The sequence below is a fragment of the Nerophis ophidion genome, linkage group LG03 (assembly GCF_033978795.1).
Source record: "Nerophis ophidion isolate RoL-2023_Sa linkage group LG03, RoL_Noph_v1.0, whole genome shotgun sequence".
In the NCBI taxonomy this organism is placed as follows: Eukaryota; Metazoa; Chordata; class Actinopteri; order Syngnathiformes; family Syngnathidae; genus Nerophis; species Nerophis ophidion.
The window spans coordinates 68,113,783-68,129,944 of NC_084613.1; the positions used below are offsets into that span (position 1 = coordinate 68,113,783).

Consider the following 16,162-nt stretch of genomic DNA (forward strand, 5'->3'; position numbering starts at 1 on the left):
ATCTACAAAATATTTCACAGCCTCCCGGCAGTACCTCCATGGACCCCCAATTAGAAGACTTCTGGTTTACAGGATTAGGACACCCTTACCCACTGCAAGGCAGAACTGGAGCACGTGGACGGCTCCTTCTTGCTTCAAAAAGTTCATGAAACGGAAGAGTAAGTCTTGCTGCTCCCGGATTTCTTTTAACTCCAGCTTTAGAACCTGAAAAAAGAGACGAGTAGAGAAAATAAGAGTTTAAATCTGTTAAATTGTACATTATTGCATTGTCTTTGTCATGATACTTACTGAAGGCTTTCTGCTGCGAGGATCAGAGTACTTTTGCAGAAAAGGCACCAGCACTGACGTTGGCTCCGTGGCTTCTTCGGGCTTTAGGGTATGACACATTACAACTTTGTACAGTACATCATAAACGTAATGCATTTAAATCTACAACTTACTGGAGAGTTGTCAATGAAGAGCAAAACCAAATAATTCACTGTGTCCTGAAATACAAAGCAGTGGGCAGAAATGTCACAAAAGTAATGTCAAATACTGTAAACAATCTAGTTTAGGTGTTTAAAACCAAAAGACGTTAGATGGAAACGGGCGATAATTAGAGAGAAGCGGTTATTTCTTTTAAATTCAAACATCGGCTGGTTTGGATAAGAGTTTCCACCTTGCTGTGATGTCACAACATAGCCAGACTGCAAAACCCTGCGAACAGAGGCATCCAAAATTGCACGAAAGGCAAGCTCATTCCCAAAATGCATGGAAAATTTAATTCATATTAAACTCATCATAGGACCCCTTTAAAGTGAAACTGCACTTTTTGGGAATTTTGCCTATAACTCACAAGCCCTAAGTTAGACAAGAACCCAGGTTTTTCAATGCATTCCAATTTGTCATATTCGACTTGTGTTATACGGCTAACAATGTACAATGGCTACTAGGAGTCATCTATTGTGCCCATACAGCCCTAGAAAATAGCATCCAATGTTGTGACTTGCATATTAACCAAGTATTAGTGACATTTTATCATAAGAGCAAAGGCCGAAGAACTATTGTGCCCGAGAGCTGCTGCATCACCACTGATTTGGTGAAAGTTAAGTCGAGATTATAAATCATGCTTCTCATCTGCATAGGTTTTTTGCCATAAACCCAGAAGTTGGTCAACTTGGAAATTCAATTTAGACCCGGCGGCATCGCGAGAAAGAAAAAACTTCTTCTAAGCTCAGATGTCTGTGTTGAAACATATTAACACTCAATTAGTGGGCATCCCATTGAGAGCAGAAATTGTACAGTAAGTGATTGTTTGTACTTAGTATTTTTGTTTAGCACTTAGCCATAATGCTACATGATGCTTTTCACTATTAATGTGTCTGCTTGTCAAGAGATCCACTGATATGTTTTTTCAGGGCCAATGCCGATAATAGTCAAGAAGGCCGATAACTGATACTCGGAGCCAAATTAATTTGCAGTAAAGGTTAGCTAAACATGACTAGTAAACGTTTTTTTTAGAAAGCGTCAGACCCCAGTAGCGATATGTTTAATGCTACTGGGCTCTACTTGCCAGCAAATGTTTTGGTTAATTTAGCACCAAAAAAGATCTTTGGGATTTCACAAAAAATATTTCATGTGTCTAATGCTTCAGTTCAGAGAGGCACCAATATTTGCATTTCAAAATATGGGAATGGCCTGAGAAAATTGGTTAAAAAAAAGGTAAGAACTCTACATCACAGTAACTCGCCATCTAATCAATTTTATAACGGTTTATGGATTTATTACATTATAAGGTTACCTCAATAAGAATCCTGCAAAAATGCTATCATTTTATTAAAAACAATTCAGAGCTCATTTGCGTAGCTTATAGTTGAGACTTTTTTGGGGGGGAAATATAATCATTAACTTAGAATTTAATGGCAGCAACACATTGCAAAAAAGTTGGCACAGGGGCATTTTTACCACTGTGTTACATGGCCTTTCCTTTTAACAACACTTCTTCACCCCTCCTACCACCCAAATGCAGCTGAGATAGGCTCCAGCACCCCCCTCAACCCCGAAAGGGACAAGCGGTAGAAAATGGATGGATGGATATTTACACACATACATACTTTGGGAGAATTACAAAAAGGGAATTTCTCTCATATAGGGCAAACCTCATGGCACTTGACCAGTGGTTAATAATATCTATTTCACAAACTATGTTTTTTTGAAATACAAAATACTTGTACCATGTAATTTACTGCTGATGTTGTAGTTGTAACATTTTTTTTATTAAAAAGGCAGATACCGATAAATAAAAAGGTTGATAACGATATACATTAAAATATCAAATATAGGTGCAGATAACTGGTCGATCCTTACTGCTTATCAAGCAGCTTCTAAAACCTGAAGCTCACCCTTCTAATATTCAGGCTCGAAAATGTGAAGTTCTGGATCATCATTTGTCCCAAAGTCGTCGTCGTCGTTGGCTCTCATTAAGTCTGCCATGATTAGTAGTAGTTATAAATGCGAACATTGTGTTAATGTGCTGCCGTAATGTTTAAAACGACCACAATACATAAATATTACATGTTATAATGAATATGCCTGTTACTACATTACCTATATACTTAAAGCATGTTTATAAAACATTGGGTTTTCTGAGTGCTACTAATGTGGTTACAAATGTAGCTTACCACCATAACCGTGTGAATGGGGAATGAATGAATAATGGGTTCTCACTTCTCTGTGTCACACTGAGTGTCTAGTAAAGCGATATAGGAATTTGAATCCATTATTATTATCTTTAGGGATGCACCGAAATGAAAATTTGTGGCCGAAGCCGAATAAAATATAAACGCTTGGCCGAAGGCCGAATACTGAATACCGAATAATGAATGCAGTTTTTCACAATTTTTTTTATATTGCATAAATAGCCTAGAATACATTTTTAGACATGTTTTTTGAATAAAGTAAATTTTTATTGAATATTGAAATTTTTTTAATATTCCCGTAGCCTTTGCTTTTCAAAAAAAGCACAAAGTTTTTAATTTATATTAGGCCTTAAAACAAAACATGCATTCCAAAAAAAATACAGTGCATTAAAGTGGATAAACCCACAACAAATGAATTATTGTCCATTTGGCAAAAGTCTGCTTAGCCACAGTAGATGGACTAATAATGTAAACAGAAGGCTCAAGTAAATCTCAATTAAGTGTGTGCTTGTAACGTCATACACTTATATAGGTAGCCTACACAACAGGCTAATAATGTAACAGCACACACACAATGTAAAGAGCACACATCAGAGAAATACCGTCTGCTCGGTATCGTGTAACGGAGCTCAATGTGCTCCATGAGTCTCCGAAAGCCAATGTCCTCCACAACACTAAACGGTTGATCATCCAAAGCCATAAAATCCATTACTTTCTTTGTAATTCCGTTTGCTTTGGCACTGTCAGTCACAAACTTTTTCGCCCTCTCAAAGACGTCGGCCACGAGGCACCTCCTCGAGACAGTTTGGCTGAACGTTCGTTGCAAACTGCAATACTTTTGTCACTTTCCGACACTTTAAAATATCTCCACACTGCTGACATTTTTCCGAAGGCGCCGGGTTACAACATCACCGCACGTTGGTTGATTGTGTCACCGCGTCAAAAAATTGCGTCATTGCGTCACACGCCACTATTCGGCCTTGTATTTAACTCATTCCACCGAAGGCCGAATGTGGCTTTTTTTTGCCATATTCGGCCGAATATATTCGGTTACCGATTATTCGGTGCATCCCTAATTATCTTTATTATTTACGAGTTAGAACGCATAAAAAAGGGAGACATATGTGTTCTTGTCTCACATATGGCTTGTGAATGATGGGAAAAAATCCAAAAAAATGCAGTTGTCCTTTAAGTCCACCACAACATGAGCTTGCAAAACAGGTCAACATGTGCTAGATGTACACTGTTAATGACATGTATTGGCTGCGTAAATAAACACAAGTGACTTGCATCATATCATTGGCTGGAGTGGTTTTTTTTCCATTGTTTTATCGGTTGCTGTAACAAAGTTGCTTTGCGGAATGGTACAGATTACATTTTTATCAATGTTTATTTGACCAGCAGCTCTCCCGTCCAAAGGCAAAACCTAGTAACTCACTTCTAGCTGATTTTGAGAAAAACAAAGGAAAACCAATCTATGTTGATGCTGTCTTACAAAGATCTACAAAGTCATCAAACGAATCGATGTTTTCTTGAGCTTTCATTTTCTTGCCGATTGAGCCATGGATTGAATCTGCTCTCATGAATGTGTGCCCTTTCTCCAGATATTTTATCACAATCTCGGGTGGGCCCCATTCTGCGATTGCACATTGGGCAAGAGCCGTGTACAGCGTCCAGTTTTTATTTTTAACCTCCACAGTTATCTGCCAAAAGAGTATGCAAGGGGAAGAATCAAGAACAATACATTTAATGAAGGTGCTTGCAACGTCCTGGGCCAATCTTCCAAATATCCCCTCGTGCCATAATATCACATAATCAGGTTGACCGCCGGCCCCCATTCGTGCAAATGTCTCATTAAAGACAATAAGGCGACTGACAAAGAAGCTCCGATTGGTCCCTTGAGATACTAGGTTTTTCTGTTGTATCTGCACGGTTAAGTGGTAGTTGCTCGGTCCTGTCATGCGCGTAACAGCTTACTTACGGAACAAATTACAATATCGCATACACTAATGTAAAGCATATCACCTAGAACTCCAAAATTATTATCAGCTCAGTTTTGACCAAAATTGAGTTACTGGGTTTTGCCTTTGGACAGGAGAGCTAGTGTTTTTGGCACTAGAGGAGACTCGGCTAATGGAGTAGATGCCTTAATTGGAACATTTACGATGTGTGGGATTCTGGAAGTTTTCATACAGTTTTGAGTGGAGGAATACGTCAGACTTCACTCACAGGATCAGCCAGGAAGTCCATCGAAGGAAGGAAGACAGAACCAGCCAATACTTCTCTTATAAGCAAAGTTAGGGATCTAATGATTAGAAATATGAAATTAACGTGTTTCTTGTTTTTGTTTTTTTAACTTGTCTTAACACAGAGACGTACCTACAGTCCGTGGCTTTAGGTGGCAGAATGTAAGGAAAGAGCATCTCAGTCAACTTCCTGAGGTAAAGAAGCTCATCTCGGCGACTACGCAGGGCTACATGAAGGTCCGGCCCGTACTCCTCCAAGACCGCTTGTTGAAGATGCTCCGTGTTCTTTACTACAGACGACAGCATAATTGGGTTGGCCATTTTTACAATGGACTGACAAGTAACATGATTGCATCAACAGTACCTCTCTGCCTTGCCTTAGCAATTAACTCAATGTGCTTCATGGAGACTTTGAGGAGCTTCCGTGTGATGAGAGACGCGACATCAACCTGGGAAATAACAACAAATTACACTCCTGTATTCCGGCTTTCTTTGTGTAGTTTATGATCATCACCTTCTGGATTCGACGGACCAACACGGCGGCGAAAAAACGTAAAGTGGCCCTTAGTTCATCCACAAACGCCTCATCATCCGTCACATCCCTTTTAAAAACAAAAAGAAAGCCGCATCATTACACATTTTAATATACATTTTGCAGTATGTCAGTGCACTGCATCAAAAATGATCATGATGAAACAAAACATTTACCTATACCAAGGATACACAAAGTTTTCCAGGACAAGTTCCAGAATCTGAGGAAGAAAAAAACAGCAAGTTATTCTGACAATTTATTTATTTGAAGCCAATACAATGTATTATTTTATATTACTTTACCTCTGAAAGAGAAGCATCCACCTTAGAGGAAACTTTGAGATCAAGCCATGGTTGGTAGTTTTCCAGTAACAGGGTAGGTCTGTCATAAAACAATATTATTAAAATCCTACCACTAGAAGGCAGTAGAACATCACTTATGATAAAAAGGAATTTAATATTATTGTTTAGTACTTTAATTTCTACTAGCAAGGGTAAAGTACCATAATGGTTATCAGGGCGGGCACTAGGCTTTTTGTGACACAAAATTCTGGTCTTCAATATTATTCATGTAACACTTGGCTAGGGCTTACAGCAGCCTAGCGAGTGCTGTAATAGCCATTCCTCGCCAAGTTGCGCTTTAAAGTTTGCGGCATGTAAAGACTATGTAGGTGGTATTTCATATCTGAAGGGCTTTTTTTTAATGTTAAAACCCACATTTAGAAATTCGTAAACAGGATTTTTGGGCTATTTCTATAAAAATATTCAATTCAGAATGAAAAATAAAGATTTGGAACCAATAAAACAGCGATGAACAGTGGTTTTACTGTATTACTCTTGGGGACCAGTAGTAGGTTTGGCTATGGGAGTCAGAGAATGTGCATGAACGACCCAACCACTAAAAAAAAAAAAAAAAATGTAATTAGATATTCAGACATAATGCAGTATTATTTTACAAGCTATGATGCTAAATTAGTGGTTATCTCTATGGACTTTTGAATGGAGGTGGCCTAAAGCTGCTAAACCCAACTAAAACTATTAGAAAAGACATGTTGACTCACCAGCCACTGAATAAAAGTTTAGCAGAAACAAAGTATAATTTTATTCTTCCATCCACGATGAGGCAATTCTGTCCATCAAACTAGAAAAGGCAAACACCTGAAGGGCACCATGATAATTTGTATATCTGTGTTGGCCCTGCGATGAGGTGGCGACTTGTCCAGGGTGTACCCCGCCTTCCGCCCGATTGTAGCTGAGATAGGCGCCAGCGCCCCCCGCGACCCCGAAAGGGAATAAGCGGTAGAAAATGGATGGATGGATGGAAGTTATCTAAAAATTTGTTTGTACTACATTGACAACTACAATTCAGTTCAATCAAACAGGATCAATAGTCATTTGTTTATATTCCAGGTAATATCCAAAGTAAAGTTTAAAAAGTGAAAAAAAAAAATTGATGGATGGATGGAGGTCCATGGGAAAAGAAGAGTGTTTGATATCTCCTACTGCAATGAAGCCAATTCAAAATTGCTATGTCACTTAGGCATTAATAGACAAAGTAAAAAAAACACAGTAAATATGCAAAAACTATTAAAAACATTTAAATAGAATAAAATGTTCTTCAGAAATGTTATCTTTGGGGGAAAAAATTGGCTTTAATAAACATAAATAGTACGGTCGTTTTAGAAATACGGTCGTAAATCTGTCACTATGTCGGCGTTCAAAGCAGTGCTAAATTAGCAGTAATCTCAATGGGCTTTTGAATGCAGCCGCGATGCTGCTAAATTGAACTAAAACAGGATCAATAGTCATTTGTTTATATTCCAGGTAATATCCAAAGTAAAGTTTATATGAAAAAGTGAAAAAAAAAAATTGACAGGTCCATGGGGAAAAGAAGAGTGTTTGATATCTCCTACCGCAATGAAGCCAATTTAAAATTGCTATCTCACTTAGGCATTTATAGACAAAGTAAAAAAAAACACAATAAATATGCAAAAACTATTAAAAATATTTAAATAAAATAAAATGTTCTTCAGAAATGTTATCTTTGGGGGAAAAAAATTGGCTTTAATATAAACTTAAATAAGACAGTCGTAAATCTGTCACTATGTCGGCGTTCAAAGCAGTGCTAAATTAGCAGTAATCTCAATGGGATTTTAAATGCAGCCGCGATGCTGCTAAACCGAACTAAAACATTTACAAAGGACATGTTGACTCACCACTGACCAAAAAAAATTCAGAAACAAAGCATAATTGTATCATGAGGTACTTCAGTCCAAAGTAAAACAAGCAAATGCCTGCAGACAACCACGAAGATGATACTTAATTTGACTCAACATGGGGAACCTTACCTGGGCCGGACACGGAAAGGATTGACAAATTGATGGCTCTTTCTCGATTCTGTGGATGGTGGTGCATGGCCGTTCTTAGTTGGTGGAGCGATTTGTCTGGTTAATTTCGATAACGAACGAGACGCTGGCATAATAACTAGTACTAAAGTGACAGGCGGCCATAATAACGTGTCGCAGTGACTGGTTGTGGCTCTAAACAACCACATAGATGTCTATGCCAGAGGCTGGCCCTGATGGTTATTAACGTGCTGTTTAGTACATGAACAGTACAGTAGAGTACAGTCTCGCAGTGTATATCAACCACCACGACGTCAGGCAAACTCACCTGTGCCTTTTGCACCTGATCTTCCCACAAACGGCACAGCTGCTGCCCAGTGGAAACAACTCCTGCTGGTAGGACTGCACACAAACAATCACAGAAAATTGTGTTTCTCTTCGGTTTTATATCTGGTAAACACATTTATTGTGGTTAAAATGCAGAATTTACCTAACAGTAACAGTTGTCACACTCACGAAGGAATTAACACCATATACTGGATAATAAAACACCCAAAAATCAATTCATCATCACGGCAGCCTAGAAAACAGGGATACGTTTTCTATCGTTCATTTCTTCTCCTTCTTGAATAACTGAGCTAGCTGGACTCTCAGTCTGTGTGTCTGCTGGTGACCGTGGAGTACAAGGTGTGTGTGGAAGTGTTGGAGGTGGACGGGGCACAAAAAGACGATGTCTGAGTTAGCGCTTCTCCTCTGCTACCTTTGTTCGCTCTGTCTCAAGTTTCCAAACACCAATGGCGGTTGTGCCATCCTGCGTTTTTTTACTAGTTATTTAAACTGGTCTTTAAACAGTCTTTTGGGTCCCTCTGGCAGCCTATAACGATGGACCGGTTCACCAAACATGGTCTGTTTGGAGAGGTATCAGTCTTTCTTACAGCATAAATGACCAAGGAAGCGGAGCCAATTCTTGGCGATGATCACTTCAACTCCTGGAAAGCCGATACAAGTTAGAACATAACTGTTGGTGATGTGATCTTCCCAGGCAACTTCGAGGATTGCCCGCAACTTTCGCTGGTAAACCTCTCCAGGGTCCTGATGTTTTCCCGATAGAGGGTCCAGCTCTCTGACCCATGTAGAAGGGTTGGAATCACAACAGCCCTGTAGACAAGGAACCTGGTTTGCGCGGACAAGCCGTGTTGCGAGAAGACATGGTGACAGAGTTTGCCGAAGGCTGGATGAACAGAGCTAATCCTGTTATTGACATTCTTGCTAGGTCAACTGGTGTTGTTTATCATACACCCGAGGTAGCAAAATCTGAGAACCTGCTCTAGCAAGTTGCCATGGATGGGTGCACAGGGTGGGATTGCACCAGGATTTTTGTCCTTCCAACATTGACCTCCAGTCTTGCACTCTCACATGCCTCTACAAAAGCATCAGTAGTCTCCTGTAGTTCAGCAGGGGAGGAGGCAGGGGCACAGCTGTCATCAGCATACTGGAGTTCAGAGATATTACACCTAAGTTGTCTTTGATCGGTCCTTCAGACTCCACAGGTTAAATTGAGAACCATCCATCAGTTACCTGATACGCACTCAGAGATGAGAGTTTTGTTGTGTTGTGTTTTGACACACAACACAACAACTGCAAAGTATAGCGAGAAGAGTGTCAGCGCAAGCACACATCCTTGTTTAACTCCGGTGGCAATGGGGAATGAAGGTGAAACATAAGCACTGTGGACAACAGAGCCCCTCATGTCATCATGCGGACCCCGCACTAGTTAGACAAAGTATAAGGAGCAACCAAACTTCTCAAGCACTCCCCAGAGGACAGCACAGGGGACGGAATCAAAGACCTTATACAGCCCAAAGAAAAACCTCGTCATGGGGTGCTGTTCTCTAGCTTTTTTGAGCAGCTGCCGAGCACAAAAAATCATGTCTGTAGTTTTACGGCCAGGTCGACAACCATACCGAGACTCTGAGAGAACTAATTCACTGAGGTTAAGGAGGCGCTTATGGCAAAATCCGGCAAAAACTATTCCTAGTGAACAGGGAGATGCTACGGTAATTTCCGTAGGCAGAGTGGTCGCCCTTCTTGAAAATGGTCACGATGGTTGCATATCATAGATCTTGGAGGACATGCTTGGATTCCCACATTGACAGGAAAAGGAGACAATCCCCACCGTGTTGAATAAGCTCAACTTGTATGTTATCAGGGCCTGAGGCCCTATCAAGCTTCATCCGTTTACTCGCTTCCAGAATCTCTTCAGGAGAGGGTGGGAGACTCATACATCTATTTATTAGATGTTGAGGAATCTCACAAACAAAGTATTTTGAGGCTTGGGAAGGCCGGTTCAGGAGGTCTTCGAAGTGCTCTTTCCATGAGGCAAGAATAGCGTCTTTGTCCTTCAGGATTACATGACCTTCAGCAGAGCTTTGAGGACGCAAGAATGAATATGTCAGTCCTAAAATGGTATGGACAGCTTGACGAAGTTTCTCAATTCGTGTCGGGTTGGCATAGCCTTGGATTTCTTTGGCTTCTTTATATCTATCTATCTATCACCAATTGTTTTGATACTTCTGGATGGCGCCTTGATTTTACATATAGCAGGGAAAAAACAGGATTTTTTTCTCCTAGGGCTAAAGGGGTCTTGAGCGCTTCGTGGGAGGACTAAAAAAAATAATTGTTTTTCATGATATTTACTTTTAATTTTTTCCAATGGTACACAGCACAAGCATGTTCCAGAAAAAGTAGCGTTAACTGAATTTGACCGAAGAACATTCAATAAAATAGTTAGGCAAGCACGTAAAAAAGGGAAATATACAGCACAAATGGGGCAAATTCCAAACACCTCCATTAGCTTGATTTCAACATTTTGGGACTTCTGCAGATCCCATATACAAAACAGAAGGTATCAAAGAAAAGTCGGTTTTGCATAATAGGAACCTAAAAGGCTGTAGTGGGCGCTGAACTGTACCTCCCTCCCCCAGCTCAACTACAAGATACACAATTAACACAAATTTTTACTTTTAATTTAAAAGGTGCCATATGTTATAATTTAATGTCATCATTAAATGGCCCTGATATGTCAAAAGGCATTAATAAATCATGTTCTTTTCGAATACCTCTATAACTGAAAACAGTAAATCAGCCGGGATAGGCTCATTTTTAAAAGTAGAATTACAGTCCCACCAGGTCCCTTTATTGTTTTCATTTCGATGCCCCGCGCTCTACCTTTTGACCAATTAGAAAGTCTGTGAGTGTGTCACATCCAGGTTGCCAGTTACGCACCGCCCTCTTCGTCGAGCTACTGCCACTGGTAAAGATACTAAACATGTCAGACCTCAGTAAATCTAAAAGGTGTCATTACGATTCTCAACTTATTCACAAAAAAGCCAGGAACAAAACGAAGATTTGTATCAGGGATGCCTTTGAAAGATGGAGACGAATGAAGGCTGTCGTGGTGGTTTGTGCAGCCCTTTGAGACACTAGTGATTTAGGGCTATATAAGTAAACATTGATTGATTGATTGAAAACTTGCTTAATTTCCTCCTTGATAGACAAGTAAGGCATTTATGTTTTCTTATTACTTGTAATAAATGGAAATGGACATTTTGTATGTAAACTGTATTGTCCAATATAGTCTATGAATTTCTCTAACAAAGTTAGTATCTTCGTTCAAAGAATGCTTAGTATGATGGTGCTTAGCTCCTAGTGTAATGTTTTTAGCATGCTAGCCTGGTCTATGATACATTGACATATTGGAGGAATGTCATCCAACTGACAGGGCAAAACATATTTTAGACAAATAAAACCTACCTGGATATGTGTAGTGTCAGTGCCTATTTCCTTCTCAATACGCAGCTATGCTGAGGAAATGCTACCTAACATTAGCACAGCTAATTGCGGCTTCTGGTATTGTATGTGCATCAAACACATATGGGGTGGTATTTGCTTGGCACAATATAATGCATTACATGTAATGATTTTCTACTTTGTGTATTGACATGGTAGTAGGCTATATGATATATGGGTAACGTGGTTTATGCGTAACTGGGTTGGCTGATAGAATTGCACTCTGCACTGAAAGATGGTGACGTGCGTAGATAGAAAAGAATGCAGTGCGTCAGGTTGGATACAACATGGAGTAATGCTGAACAAAGTGTGGCGGTAATATTAGTGTTGGCTTTGGCCTGCCATCAAAGTAGGGCGATGCGATATATAATATATATTGTAATATATATATATATAATTAGATCGATGGTGGTTTGTGCGGTCAAACTAGACATTTTAGCAAGTAACAATCTGTCCCGAGTCCCGACTAAAATATTGCTGCGTAACTTTACAAATACATTCGTCTAATCAACATTAGTAAAACGTGGCATATTTACTTAGTAAACCATCTTGTAAGAATCCTAAACAAGAGACACCTACAACGTAGGACTCATCGATTGCCATTTGAAGTTCCTTGGTGCAGGATTCGGATTCGGCTGCGTATCTGGCAACCTCAGTCATGGATAGTGGGAGGGGACTACAGAATTTTGACTGTGATTGCAGTACCATTTCTGGCCACATTATTATTACACATGGAACCTTTAAAGCATAACAATTACCCGAGAGACAGCTCTTATCTGTAAACACTCAAGTGTACTAATAAAGAACAAAAACATAGATTTGTTTTTTAAATATATGGATAACGTTTAAAAAGCCTTTATATTTGAATATTACAAATGACAGGATGTCACGGACTTCACGCGCCCACCCAACCTCCGGGACCTCATTACCGCAAATAGATTACAGGCCTGAACCAGTCGCCATAGTCACAGATGGACCGGTGGTTGGGGACCACTGAAAGAATTTGAGCCCCTCACAGATGATGAGCGGCCCTTTTCTTATTGTATCGTCCTCATTTGATAAGATATACCGTATTTTTTGGACCATAAGGCACACCGGATTATAAAGTGTACTATCAATGAACGGGTCTATTTTCATATAAAAAGGCGCACCAAATTATAAAGTGCAATACTATCTATCATACTATCTTTTTTTTCCTCTAAATTTAAAACACTTCCTTGTGGTTTACATACCATGTATTGTTGGTTCTTTGTTTAAAAGGTTGCATTTATTATGCTTTTACAGACCGTTTTCAATAGGGCTGCAAATCTTTGGGTGTCCCACGATACCATTCAATATCGATTCTTGGGGTCACGGTTCGATTCAAAATCGATTTTTTTTTTCTATTCAACACGATTCTCGATTCAAAAACCATTTTTTCCTGATTTAAAAGGATTCTGTATTCATTCAATACATAGGATTTCAGCAAGATCTACCCCAGTCTGCTGACATGCAAGCAGAGTAGTAGATTTTTGTAAAAAGCTTTTATAAAATTGTAAAGGACAATGTTTTATCAACTGATTGCAATAATTTAAATTTGTTTTAACTATTAAACTAACCAAAAGTATGACTTATTTTATCTTTGTGAAAATATTGGACACAGTGTGTTGTCAAGCTTATGAGATGCGATGCAAGTGTAAGCCACTATTGTTCCTTTTTTTTAATTTTTATAAATGTCTAATAATAATGTCAATGAGGGATTTTTAATCACTGCTATAATGAAATTATAACTAATATTAATACTGTTGTTGATAATATTCATTTTTGTTTCACTACTTTTTAATCACTGCTATGCTGAAATTATAACTAATATTAATACTGTTGTTGATAATATTCATTTTTGTTTCACTACTTTTGGTTTGTTCTGTGTCGTGTTTGTGTCTCCTCTCAATTGCTCTGTTTATTGCAGTTCTGAGTGTTGCTGGGTCAGGTTTGGTTTTGGAATTGGATTGCATTGTTATGGTATTGCTGTGTATTGTTTTGTTGGACTGATAAAAAAATAATAATAATCACAAAAAAAAAGAGAAAATCGATTCTGAATCGCACAACTTGAGAATCCCGATTCAAATTCGAATCGATTTTTTCCCACACTCCTAGTTTTCAAGACGGTTTCTGACTGTCTATTCAGGATGCGCCGATTTGTGGGCAGTCTTACTTACGTGGCTCCACTTCGACAGCTTCTTCTCCCAGTCATCTTTTCTTTCAGTTTTTAGCGCTTCCATAGCGAGTCGACTGGCAGATGTGAGTTAGAACTGTGCGCTGTTTTATATTACAAATAACAACAGCAGAGAATAAATGCCACAAGAGGACAGAAAAAAAGAAAGAGCTTATTGACTATGCCACGGAATACGATGGCGGATGCGCGCAAATTTTCGAGATTTATGCAAATCCAACAACAGGTACCAATAGGTAAAAAAAGTTGATTTTGCTGGAATAGGTCGAAATAAAACGCCAAATATCATGTCTCCTAATAGGTGCCAATTGGGGGTGCTTATACACACATGATAATAATACCCGTATTTTGAAGCACAGTACGTCTGACTACGTAATGTACTGTAATGCTCCGACAATCCATCAAGCGGTGTGGCTTTGTAGCTTACCAGAGTCGGACTAAAACATGTTGTAATGTTTTATATTTTCAATGAAATATAAAAGTTTGGGTCTTGCTTGCTTGCTTAATGGTACTTGCTAGCGTCATTTATTGAACGAGCGTCAATCTGCAGTCCACACGTATCTCTTGTGTGACTCTTATCTACTACTCACACTTATTACACCATCTACCACAACAAAAATATATAAAATGCACTGGGATATACGGTGCACTGACGATTTTTAAGAAGACAAACGTGTGCCTTATATTCCGAAAAATATGGTACTGCAGTAGTGAAATGTGAGGTGTGAGTACCTTTATTTTTGGCTTGATGTTGACTAGGATGTTTGGCAGCAAAGACTCAGGCCCCAGGGAACAATAAAAAGTAACAACACCGGCCAGGAAGGACCAGACAACCATGATGATATGGATGTATCTGTGGGAGGGCGAAATGGTAAACGTGAATTACATATTTTTTATAAAGAGTATTTTCTCTAGAAACTAATAGTGCTTTACATTGTGAAACCCTTTATCTACATCAGGGGTGTCAAACTCATTTTAGATCGGGGGCTACATCGACAAAAATCTACTCCCTAGTGGGCTGGACTGGTGAAAATCACGGCACGATAACTTAAAAATAAAGACAACTTCAGATTGTTTTCTTTTTTTTTTAAATAGAACAAGCACATTCTGAAAATGAACAAATCATAATTTTTTTTACACTTACATGTTGCGGTTAATAGTATTCTATCTTTATTTGTCGTTATTTCTACTTTCTGAATAAATCATGTGATAATTTTCATCAGTCAAATCATTGGTGTTTATTTCCAATCAAGATTAAAAAAATATCAAAATCAAATTTATTTAGTTTGCTCATTTTCCTCGATTGATGCACTAACATCATGTGGTTTACTTTTTTTTACATATGAAGCATTATCTACAGCAGTGGTTCTCAACCTTTTTTCAGTAATGTACCCCCTGTGAACATTTTTTTTATTCAAGCAAAGCATTTTTGTTTGAAAAAAGTGATAAAGAAGTAAAATACAAGACAATGTCATCAGTTTCTGATTTACTAAATTGTATAACAGTGCAAAATATTGCTAATTTGTAGTGGTCTTTCTTGAACTATTTGGAAAAAAAAACTAAAAACTTGTTGAAAATTAAACAAGTGATTCAATTATAAATAAAGATTTCTACACATAGAAGTAATCCATCCATTCATTTTCTACCGCTTATTCCCGTTGGGGTCGCGGGGGGCGCTGGTGCCTATCTCAGCCAGGTTGTACCCCGCCTTTCGCCCGATTGTAACTGAGATAGAAGTAATCATCAACTTAAAGTGCACTCTTTGGGGATTGTAATAGAGATCCACCTGGATTCATGAATTTAATTCTTCACAAGAAAAAAAAATCTTTAACATCAATATTTATGGATCATGTCTACAAAAAATCTAGCTGTCGACACGGAATACTGCATTGTTGCATTTCTTTTCACAGTTTATGAACTTACATTATTGAAGTATTATTCAATAAATATATTAATAAAGGATTTTTGAATTGTTGCTATTTTTAGAATATTTTAAAAAATATATCTTGTACCCCTTGGCATACCTTCAAGTACCCCCAGGGGTACGCTACCCCCATTTGAGAACCACTGATCTACAGATTCAAATAATTGCTATTGCGACATCTAGTGGACACATTTAGAACAACAGTTTCTTTCATTCAAACATTTCGGCTCATTTTTATACTTAGTAAACTTGTCCCGCGGGCCGTACGTTTTGACACCCCTGATCCAGTGTCACCCAGTTTCCTCCCAGTGGGAGACAAAGGTTGGAAAGTGGGTAAAGTGTCTTGGCTAAGGACACAAGGGGTGGAGGAAGCTGGA

At 38.7% G+C, this 16,162-nt stretch overlaps 1 protein-coding gene across 7 annotated transcripts in view; it reads right to left on the reverse strand.

The window, feature by feature from the left end:
• snx14 (sorting nexin 14) overlaps positions 1-16,162 on the reverse strand; it is an 86,095-nt gene that overhangs the window by 67,288 nt on the left and 2,645 nt on the right. For all 7 annotated transcript variants that reach the window (XR_009806208.1, XM_061895905.1, XM_061895904.1 and 4 more), the window contains exons 3-13: positions 14,594-14,714; positions 8,129-8,202; positions 5,759-5,837; positions 5,633-5,676; positions 5,439-5,526; positions 5,289-5,373; positions 5,058-5,214; positions 4,908-4,983; positions 441-485; positions 289-369; positions 90-204 (exon numbers count right to left, since the gene is read on the reverse strand). Coding sequence is in view for 6 of the 7 variants with exons in the window: in XM_061895905.1 (XP_061751889.1) it covers positions 90-204; positions 289-369; positions 441-485; positions 4,908-4,983; positions 5,058-5,214; positions 5,289-5,373; positions 5,439-5,526; positions 5,633-5,676; positions 5,759-5,837; positions 8,129-8,202; positions 14,594-14,714 (965 nt within the window). In the remaining variant the exon portion in view is untranslated. The remainder of the gene's footprint in view (positions 1-89; positions 205-288; positions 370-440; positions 486-4,907; positions 4,984-5,057; positions 5,215-5,288; positions 5,374-5,438; positions 5,527-5,632; positions 5,677-5,758; positions 5,838-8,128; positions 8,203-14,593; positions 14,715-16,162) is intronic.